This window comes from Coenobita brevimanus, chromosome 38 (assembly GCF_032717465.1).
Source record: "Coenobita brevimanus isolate Jiangsu-jjx chromosome 38, ASM3271746v2, whole genome shotgun sequence".
Lineage (NCBI taxonomy): Eukaryota > Metazoa > Arthropoda > Malacostraca > Decapoda > Coenobitidae > Coenobita > Coenobita brevimanus.
In genome coordinates this window covers 48310960-48322001 of record NC_136991.1, presented here as the reverse complement: position 1 = coordinate 48322001, position 11042 = coordinate 48310960, and the positions used below count along the sequence as shown (strand labels likewise).

The 11042-nt window shown below is 43.4% G+C and overlaps 1 protein-coding gene across 1 annotated transcript in view; it reads right to left on the bottom strand.

Annotated features, from left to right (window-relative positions):
• Nucleotides 1–436: 436 nt before the first annotated feature.
• The window catches only part of pns (DENN domain containing pinstripe), a 160851-nt gene continuing 150245 nt past the window's right edge, over nucleotides 437–11042 (bottom strand). The window contains exons 21-24 of the mRNA XM_080269829.1: nucleotides 9010–9215; nucleotides 7880–8056; nucleotides 2574–2772; nucleotides 437–617 (exon numbers count right to left, since the gene is read on the bottom strand). Coding sequence (XP_080125955.1) covers nucleotides 437–617; nucleotides 2574–2772; nucleotides 7880–8056; nucleotides 9010–9215 — 763 coding nt within the window. The remainder of the gene's footprint in view (nucleotides 618–2573; nucleotides 2773–7879; nucleotides 8057–9009; nucleotides 9216–11042) is intronic.

The window sequence follows — 11042 nt, the reverse complement described above, 5'->3', positions numbered from 1 at the left end:
AAGCCAGCTAATTACTCTTCATCCTGCCTCATCTTATTACTTCAAGAATAATAACATTATTGCTGTCTGTTATTGTCTCTCTTATTTATTATTTCTGTTCACATAACCCTGAGTTGAGGAATGAGCCAAAAACTAGGCTTGGATCTGATCAGACTGCTTAATCAAAGTATAAATCTAACCTGAAATGAAGTGTAACCACGAGATCTGAGTTGTGAATGTAACTGTTAACCACAATCTAATTCTTGAGCCTAGGACCTTGTTTATTTGGGTATGATTTATGATGGAAGATTTATGTGTAGATTAAGCCACAGAGTGAACGCAGATATTATCTGAATACCTCCAATCTAAACAATGCCCTTGGAAAGTGAGCTCTTCAAAATCATTCTGAAACTGTTGATAGCCAAGATGCTACCTAAATTATAACCCAGCTGTCGAACTAGTCAATACCCCTGGTAAGTGAACTCTCCAAGGTGATATCAAATTCATTAAGAGCAGAGAGGATATTGATGAGATCACGCACAAGCTGAGGGTCACGCAGGAAGGACGACTCGTCATACATATGGCTGGTGACTGGTGACCGCTGGAGGGGCAGCAAAATGCCTGGTAGCAGATGAGCTCTGGAAAGACATGATGAGATGCATATGTTTATTATAACTGTAAAACAACACTGTGCAGTTTATGTATACACGTGTGCATATTAAACCACACACAACATCATCATCATCATCATCCAATCCTACGTTGCCCCACGAGGAGCATAGGAGCCCCGGGCTAGGCAAGTTGGTCCTGACATTTAAGACGAGAGTGACCAGCCTCACTCATCCCTGAGTGGCTTTATGCGAGCAATAAACCCCAGCCATCCCTTGGATATAAAGCTTCACCAGCACAATCCGATTGGAATGCCGTAATTACTCACAAAACCACCAAGTGCCATAATCTGGTTATATGGTTACCACCCAGCGTAGTAAATGGTTTCCTGGTATACAGAAAACCATTTGGCTTGTCACCCAGTGTAGAGTCACCCACAGGCAGAAGTAAGGGGAAAGAATGAAGGAAAGAAAGGTAGAAGAGGAAGTGTAAATTCACCCATAGGCAGAAGGATGAGAAAAGAATGAAGGAAAGAAAGACAGGACAGGATGGAAGGAAAGAAGGATGGAGAAGAGGAAAGGGCAGACATCCGAGGGCAGCACTACATCAAGTGAGTGGATGGTGAGAGCTCACCTACCACATATTCTCTCATAAAAACTGACAAGGCTAACTCTAGACTTAGAACACACTTAAGCAATGAGCAATCAGAGATTACAAACAATAAAATTAAAAATGTAGATTTTAGAAAACCAGCCATTTACTGTACTGGCTTGACAGATTTAGCACCTGGAGAGCTATACCGTATATGCATACCATGCCTAGACTGGGTTGTTTGTCTTCCAGTTTGTGTTTAAAGGTTTGCTTACAGTGCTGTCAAATGCTCTGTTTGTGTCTGCTGCACCTATTGTGGTTCTTAACCCGGACCGCGCTAGCAATGTAGATCTAAATCCCCTTCAGAAATGCCAGTGACGTAGATCTACGTCCTGCAGCATTGAGAAGTCATTGAAAGCAACCAAAGTAAAATACATGGTAAGTACGTATCATGCTAACTTCAGACAGTTCTCCACAACACTTACAACACTGATTTAGGAGAGTGGGAGGTGAGTGACAGTCTTCACAGGCCCACGGCCACTCTGCTCTCTCAGTAACTTTGAAAATTGCAGAGGTTGAGTGGGACCAACCTGACTCGATTCACCCAACTTTCTGGCCATGGTGATTACTTTTATTAGTGGCAGGGATCTTATATTGATGTATTAAGCTCATTTATCCACAAAAAAAATCCCAAATCAGTTCACAAGCTTGCAGACTCTCTACTCTCTCAGTAACCTGGAAGATTTTAGAGGAGAGTGGCACCAACCCGACTCAATTCAACCAGCTTTCTGGTTTTAGGTGTTAAAATTGGATGGTTTTGTTCCCTTCTTATCCTGGTAATCTGGAGTCTTCTATGCTGTTAATCATTTGCTGGGCATGTTGTGAGGTAAATGGCCAGATCCTCCCAATTTATAGCACCAACCATTTGGACTGAAGAGTGATATTTTGGTATGCATCCTTGACTAATAATGCATTCCAACCTAACCAGCAAGTTATTGTTGTTGTTGCTTTAGACCCAGGCTTAACTAAACATAAACTTGGTGGACTAAGCTGCAGCTGCTCTTCTGCAGTCTGCTACTCTCCTTTTGAGGGATAGGGGGGAGACAAGAGACATTTACAGTGTATAAGTGGGAGGCAGAGCTGACTGGTTGTATCAGTACCAGTGCACGAAATCATCCCTCTCCAGCATCCAACATGCAAGATACAACACTAATATAAGACTCCACCAAATAAGCTCAAGTTACGCTACCCATGCCACCAGACACACAAAGAGTTGGAACTTGTCATTTTTGCCGAGGTGTGATGACTTACTGGTAATAATGCAAAGCATTCTAACCAGGAAGTTACAACACCAATACAAAACTACACCAAATAACCACAAGAGTTATACTAACCTTGCTGCCAGACACACAAAGAGCTGAAATTTGTCATCTTTGCCAAGGTGCGTTGACGAGGCGTTGATACGAGCCACCAGAGACACAAACTCATTCATGCTTGTCAGGCCCTGATCTCGTCCATCCCTGGTGATCCCTGTCAGCTGCTCCCGAGCAGCCTCTTCCCTCAGTAATACCTCAAAGTGCTGCTGCATGCGCTCTGTGACAAGAGGAAAAAGGCTGATGTAAAATCTGTCACCATTAGGTCACAAACCTGCACCATAATTTATTACTACAGTCTACCCTTCTCTCACCTAAACTGTACAGCATTATTGCCATTCAATGTTTTGGTGAAAATGTTCAGTACTTCATTCCAAAGTGGCTGGTTAGAGTGGTTATGGCTATGTATGTGGGAGCTCACACCCAGGTAAGAGTGAATGGAGATTTGAGTGATGAGTTTTCCGTGAATGTTGGTGTGCATCAGGGGTCAGTCTTGAGTCCCATGTTGTTTATCATGGTACTTGAAGCCCTTTCATGTGACTTTAGAAATGGACTCCAGTGGGAGTTGTTGTATGCTGATGATTTGGTGCTGATTGCAGAGAATGAAAGGGAGGCGGGGGAAAGGTTTAGGAAGTGGAGAGATAGTAAGGGGCACAAGGGTTTAAGGGTAAATGCAGATAAAACAAAAGTAATGATATCTAGAGTTGGTGGCAGTACTGTCAAAGACGAGGGAGAGTGGCCATGTGCAGTTTGCCACAAGGGCGTGGGAAGTAATTCCATCTTGTGTGGTGTCTGTGATAAATGGGTGCATAAGAGATGTTGTGGTATCAGAGGTAGACTGCGAGATAATGCTGATTTTATGTGTACAGCGTGTCGGGGTGAGCATGTGGAGATTGTCAGACGTGAAAGGATTGAACTTGCTAGTGAATCTCTTGAGTGTGTGGAAGAGTTTTGTTATTTGGGAGACATGTTATGTGCTGGAGGTGGGGCTGGAGCTAGCTAGCTCTGTGGCTAGAGTGAGAAGTGGTTGGAAAAAGTTCAGGGAGCTCTTGCCTCTCCTGACATTGAGAGGACTCTCCCTACGTGCTAAGAGGTCTTTGTATGCAGCATGTGTTAGGAGTGTAATGCTGTATGGTAGTGAGACCTGGGCAGTGAAGGAGGAAGATATTCGCCGGCTCAGACGTACAGAAATGACAACGATTAGATGGATGTGCAGTGCGTCCCTGCGTCCAAGGCCTGGAGGGGCTGGGTTTACGATGGAAGAGTTGAGAGGTAGGATGGGACTGGAGTGTATTGGTGTTGTGATGAGGAGAGGTAGATTGAGGTGGTTTGGACATGTGGAGAGGATTGGGGATGATAATTGGGTGAGGAAGGTGAGAAGTGTTAATACTGGGGGTGGGGTTATGAGGGGTAGACCGAGAAAGACATGGGACGAGGTCATTAACTGTGACCTCAGGGTTAAGGGACTGAACAGGGAGGCTGCAATGGATCGTGCAGCATGGAGAGCCGCCATTAGGTGACCAAGGCTGACACATGCAAGCATGTTGGAGCCTTTAAAAACAAAAACGATATATAGTATCATCATAATCATCATCACCCTACCCCTCTTTCCCACTGCAAAGGGGGGTTATGTAAGGTCCAGAAATACATTAAGTTATATCAGCTTCTCCAGTATTACCGCCTTACTGATAGAAGGATCAATTAAATCCAAAGTATCTTTCCCAGGATATTTAAATGGTCTCACTCAATTGCCCATGTCATTATATTCATATTTAACTTCAGAGTATTCTTCCTATGATATGGAAATGGTTTCATACTATTGTTCACACCATTATATTCACATCATATATACCACAAGCCAATGCTGTAAATTGGCAAGCAAAGGCCGATTAATATGGGTATCTGTATTGGAAGGGAAAAATTATCTAGTACAGTAATTGGAATTGCGTAAAAACTGCTAAGTAACAATGAAGAACATATGTTTGTTTTACCCAATGACCCTAGACTCTAGCACTTATTTCTATACTATTTTAGGTAGTAGTAGTAGTTGTTCCCTAGGCAGTCTGGCCGAACAGCCCTGAGTCCCTTAGGAAGGCCATGGCAGAGACTGGGCTTTCCCACAGAGCTCTCGAAGAGTTTATGTTGTGTTGTTGGCGTAGATGATTGTGTGCAATGCAGTCTTCCATAATGTGCTTAATAGTATGGGGTGCTGTGTTGCATCCTGGACAGGCATCAGCAATGGAGTCATCTAGCCTCTTCTGGTAGCTAAAGAGGGCTGGATGGTGCCCACATCTCAGCCTGGCCAGGTGGACCCTGTCCTCACAAGGAAGATAGGATTCAGAAGGGTGGATGTCAGGAGGCCGTGCATGCAGCTGTGTGTTGTCTTTAAGTGAGCGAATGGAGCGGCGAGTGATCTGAGTGTGGATATGCTTCTGGAAGCTGGTCTGAGGTGGGCGAGGGGGGAGAGATGACAGTATTTGTGTATGGTATCGTGTGCTGGGTGTTGTTTTGATGTTCTTTGGTGTGGGTGGATGTGCTGCCATGTATTGTAGTGGATGTTATGGGTTTGTGGAGGCTGCAGCAAGAAACTGGGTGCCTCTCATGTCTAGGTGATCCTTGACTTTGAGGACTTTGGTTTCTTGATGAAGGTGGTCTGTGGGTGTAGTAGCTGTGCAGCCTGTGATTATTTCTAGGGCCTTGTTCTGTATGGTCTGTAGTGTGTTGTAGTGTGTTTTGGTGAGGTTAGAAGCCCAGGCAGGGCTTGCATAATTCATCACTGAACGTATGTATTGTTTGTATACTGTGGTGGTGGTTTCTTTGTTGTGTCTGAATGTTGTATGGGCAAGTGACCTCAAAGCACTGAGTCTTGGTGTTATTTTATTTTTAATGTTTGTGATGTGTTGTTTAAATGACACTGATGTATTGTATGTTACACCAAGGTGTGTGTGTGTGTGTGTGTGTGTGTGTGTGTGTGTGTGTGTGTGTGTGTGTGTGTGTGTGTGTGTGTGTGTGTGGTAGGGGGGTGTTGTTTATAGTGAGGTGTGGGATGTGACTGTGTTCTGCTGTCCAGTTTGTGAGAAGAGTCACTGTAGATTTGGCTGGGGTCATTTTGAGCCTGTTAGTGGTGAACCATTCGTGTCGTGTGTTGAGGTAAGGTTGAATGATGTGTGCAGTTGTGTTTGAGTTCTGGTGCATACATGTAAGTGTTATATCATCTGCATAGAAGTGTGTATCTGTGGTGTGTGGGGTGTGGGTACGTTGTGCATGTATAGGTTAAAGAGTGTAGGAGAAAAAACAGATCCTTGGGGGATGCCATTTGTGAAGTTTCTGCTGTTAGAGGACTGACCAGCAAATGTTATGTGTGCACATCTGCCTGCTAAGTAGTTTGCCAGCCATCTTTTTGTGTTATTATGCATGTTTGTGTTGAGTATTTTGTTTGCAAGGTTGTGGCGGGGGATGGCATCAAAAGCTTTGCTAATGTCTAGTGTGACTAGGAGTGTTCTATGTGGTGGCCTAGCTGAATTCATGCCATCAAAACTCTCTGTGTAAGGTCTGTAAGAAGGGTGTTTGTGGAGTGTAGTGGCCTAAAGCCATGTTGTGACTGGGCTAGGGGAATGTAAGGTGCGACTAGTTGTAGTACCAGTCGTTCAGTGACTTTAGAGGGGGTGCAGAGGAGTGTGATGGGGCGATGTGAGGAGGGTAACGTGGGGTCTTTGTTGGGTTTAGGGATAGTGATGATATTGCCATGCTTCCAGATGTTGGGTATTATGTTGTGTGAGTAGCTGTAGTTTGATATGTTGGTGAGTGCCTGTATGCCTTGTGGTCCTAGGTGTTTAAGGTGAATATTGCTTATGTTGTCTGGTCCACAGGCAGATGAGTGCTTGAGGTTGTTAATGATGTGCTTCGTCTGGTTGTAAGTGAAAGGTGCGTAGTCTGGGTCTGTGGGGAACTGTTTCTTACGTCGGATGATATGTCAGTCTTCGAGATGGGGGTTTAGATGGCTGACTTGTGAAAAGTGATTGATGAGAGTGTTTGCTTGTTTTTTTGAGGGTATGGTGTCTGTTGTTGTGATGGCAGCGTCTGATTGTGTGGTGTTGCTGTTGGAAAGTGTAATGCTGTTTAGTGTTTTGTAGAGTTTACTGACGTTTGTTTTGTGGTCAAGTGTTTGAAGGTAATTTTTCCAGTTTAGTGTTTGCTGTTCTGATATTTTATTGTTTATCTGAGTGTTGAGTTCTTGTATTTGTTGTATGGTGTCTTTTGTATGGGGTGTTGGGAAGTGTCACAGTGTGTCCTGTTGTCTGATAAGGCCTTGAATTTCTGGTGTGAAGTTGGGGTTGTGTTTCTTTCTGTTGCCTCTAGGGATGTGTCTTTTGTCTGCGTTTTGTATGATTGTATTAAAAGTGTTCACAGTGGTGTTGATGATTGTGATGGGTGTACTGTTTAGTGTTTCGAAATGTTGTTCTGTTTCAGTTACAAAGGCCTCCCAGTTGGCTCTCTTATAATTAGTGTATGTGTGTTTGTGGCCAGCTGGGGTGATTCTGGTTTTGGTAGTGATGATGATTGGGAGGTGATCAGAACCTAGGGTTTTAACCACTCTCCAGGATGTAGTGGGGGTGAGGTTTGGGGAGCAGAAGGTGATGTCTGGAGATGATGGGAGGAAGAGGGCTTGGTGTGGGATATGGGTATGTTGGTCTAGACTGTTTAGTATGAAGAGATGATCTGTCTGGGACTGTAGTACCAGCCCTCTGTCTGTGTCAGGGTTTGAACTACTGCTGTAATGATGATTATTTTTTTAAGATATAGTCATATCCCATATTCTGTTGACTATTTTTAAGGGTAAGATGACAGAACTAAAACATACAACACATTTAGGCCATAATACAATATTATATCACTGTGGTTAGAATGAAGCTTGACACAGATACCTAGAAAGCAGTCTTCCGTCAAGAAGAACCTGCGAGACAGGGGATACACACACACAGAGGGGAACACTGGTGGTGTCCATCAATGGTATAGCTAAAGGTGGAGTCACACTGGGCAAAAACCACTTTTGCGAGCCGCCTTCACTTTAAATATTCCATTCACTGTTACAAACATGCTGAAAATGATATTTAGCTCACTAAGATCTTATCACAGCAACATATCTCCTAGCAAGCTGAATCCCACTGACTGTTGGTCATTCAGCTTGCAAAAATGGCTAACATGTTGGCCGTTTTCTGCCCAGCGTGACGCTAGCTTTAGGCTTAATGTTTACTTTCAATGATACAAGAGCTGTCAGCAGATATTCAGTTTCTTTTCATTAGCAACAACAATGGCAGATTACTGACCAAAGTAGTCCCACAGGTAGAGATTCTTGCCAAAAAACCTAGTGCTCTTGAAGCCATATGAAAAGACTTGTTCAAGGCAGGAGACAAGGCCAGTGTCGCCACATAGCAGAAGAGTAAGACTGCCACGCTCTTTTTCTGGTTTGTAGAAGTATTTTACAAGGTTGTTTACAGAGTCACCTGAAAAACAAGGAATTACAATAAATTCATCACACAGAAGTGTTCTTGGAGCCCTTCTGATCTTCTGAGGTGAACCACTAATTAAAAAATTGTGTTTAAGCTTAGTTTTGTAACCTCAGCCAATTATCCTATACTGACTTTAAATACTTGGAAACTAACACATCTGTCAACAAAAAAGTTACAATAAACATTCTGAACCATGCACAGTGCATAACACCAAAATGGAAGAAAAACTGGATACATTATAGTATTTTCCAGCCTGATGTGCTGTCCAATTATTTTCATCATCATCTGGACCTCCTTTCCCACCCTACGGGAGGGTGAAGAGTAGCCCAAGGTTGCCCAATCCAGTGGGCTACTCTTCCATTCACTCATCATTCATGCTCCCTTACTATTCATCTATGCCACCTTCCAACACACTTTATAATTATCTTTCCACTTCAAGTTCTTTATGAATACAGTACACTCATCTAGCAACAGCAAGAATATAAATCCAAGTGTGTCCACTGCTTGAGAGAGTGTAATTAACCTTTCTCCCACATTTCAATGTATTCTTTCTAACTAAAAGATCATAAATTATCTTCATATAGCTACTTTCCATAGAAAATTATCAAATCCAAGGTGAAAATGTGTCTGGATAACCAGCAAGCATATCCTATGACTGATTTCAAATTTCAGGCAATAGATGGCTAATGAACATATTCATTCTTTACCACAATATTCAGAGTAGTTTCTTTTAATCATAAAAACTAAAGAACATTATCACTGGTTAGTCACGACAACTGTCACTGTGCAGATATAAAACAGTAAAGTACATTTACCTGAAGTTAAAGTGGCACTTCAACACTTCAGAAACAATATCACTCATTTAGCAAAATGCTACTAATACACTGTATGTTCTAGGAAATGAAGGATCTGCAAAGCACTGACAAGCAGCAGCCACCACATCCTACCCAGATGCTGCTGTATATCCGGAACAGTGAGCTTGAGGTCAGTGCGGCGTGGCCCGGGGACGTTGGGTGAGCGGCAGCGTGGAGGGGTCCGGCATGACTCTACAAGGTCATCAGGTGTCATATTGGATGGCACCAACTCACCCACCAGGATACGCTCAAGGGATCCATCATCTATACCTCGACCAAGCCATCGACCACAAGGGAATCTGACAGGAAATGCATAAGAGAAATAGTATCAATAATAGTGGTGGAACAGTACTTGTAACTCCAGGTTCATTTGAGATGTGAACCTAGTGGACTGTAGGCCGAAACTTCCCTTCTCCAGCAGTCCACCATGCCCCTTTCAGAGGATAAGGAGGGAGTTCATGGATGTTTACATAACCAGGCAGTACAGCCACCCAGTTATACTGGTGTCAACACATAAGGCCTTCCCTCTCCAGCACAGGGATAGAATTAGAAATGAAGATATTATACTTTATAGTCTCCTTATAACAGCCTGTCTAACTATGAACTGTATCTAGCATTACTTACTGGTTACTGGCGTTGGAGACTGACATCTTCATGTCGTGGCACTGATATATCCAGGAAGCTCCACTGTCTGGTTATACAAATGTCCCTCAATTCCCTCCCTTCCCCCCAAGATGAGGATGGTGGCATGCAGGAGAAGGGTAATCTTAGCCTGCAATCCACTGGGTTCATATCCAGATGAGCCTGAGGCCATAGCAACAATGATAATAATTCTATGTACAGTATCTTGTACCTTGAGAATAGGGCACAATACTGGTATTTGACCATGCTGATATCTAGATTGGTTTGGCACAAGTTTGTATGCTAGAATGATATACAGTAAACCTTCAACACAGTATATCAGATTCATTAATCTAAACTTCAGTAATCTCAACTTCCGTGAGCCCTTGGAACAACCTTCAAATATACAGAACAAAAGTTTGATTTATCCAGGTGCATCAATCACCAGTCCCCTCCTTGCACAAATATCCACCAGAGCACTACCATTCTCATCCAATCCTGCAGGCACGCCGTACTCACCAACTACTCCATCCACCTTCAACTTTTCCATTCATATCTCCATTTCTCCTTTCTCTGAAATCTCCATTCTAGGAGATTTCAATGTTCACCACCACCTTTGGCTCTCCTCTCCTTTCACTGATCCACCTAGTGAACAAGCCTTCATCTTTTCTATCCTTAATGACCCAGAGCAGCTCGTACAGCACCTTACCAGTATCCCTGACTGCCTTCGAGAGAGCTCAAACATACTTGACCTCTTTCTTACAACTAATCCTTCTGCTTACACTGTTAATCTTTTCTCTCCGTTGGGCTCCTCCGATCATAACTTTGTTCCTTTACCCTGTCCTCTCGCTCTGGTACGGCCTGCAGACCCTCCAAAGAAATGTCATCTGTGGCACTTTGGAGCTGCGGATTGGGAGGCCCTCAGGCAGTACTTCTTTGATTTTCCCTGGAATGATTATTGCTTCCACGGCTGCGAGCCATCTGAGTGTGCCTTGCACATTACGGAGGTTATTCTCTCAGGCATGGAAGCATACATTCCATTCTCATATCCTTTGACTAATGCAAGAAAGCCTTGGTTTAATCACGCTTGTTCTAATGCCATCCGCAACAAGGAGAGGGCCTATAAAAGGTACTGGAGCCAACCCACCCCTGAATCACATTTTTTTATGTTTCTGCCTGGAATCGTGCTAAGTCTGTTCTTCGCTCTGCTAAAAATAATTTCATCCGTACTAAATGCTCTCAACTCTCCAACTCAAATTCTTCCCACTCCTTCTGGCACCTTGCCAAAAACCTTTCTCACAACTTTACCTCATCATCCTTCCCTCCTCTTTTCTACCCTGATGGCTCTGTAGCTATTTCTTCTACTAACAGAGCAGATCTGTTTGCTCAGACTTTCTCCTCCAATTCCACCTGAGACGATTCCAGTGCTGTTCCTCCCTCATTTCCCCCCTCTGACTTCCTCATGGCTGACATTAAAATTTCTTCAGGTGATGTATTTTCTGCCA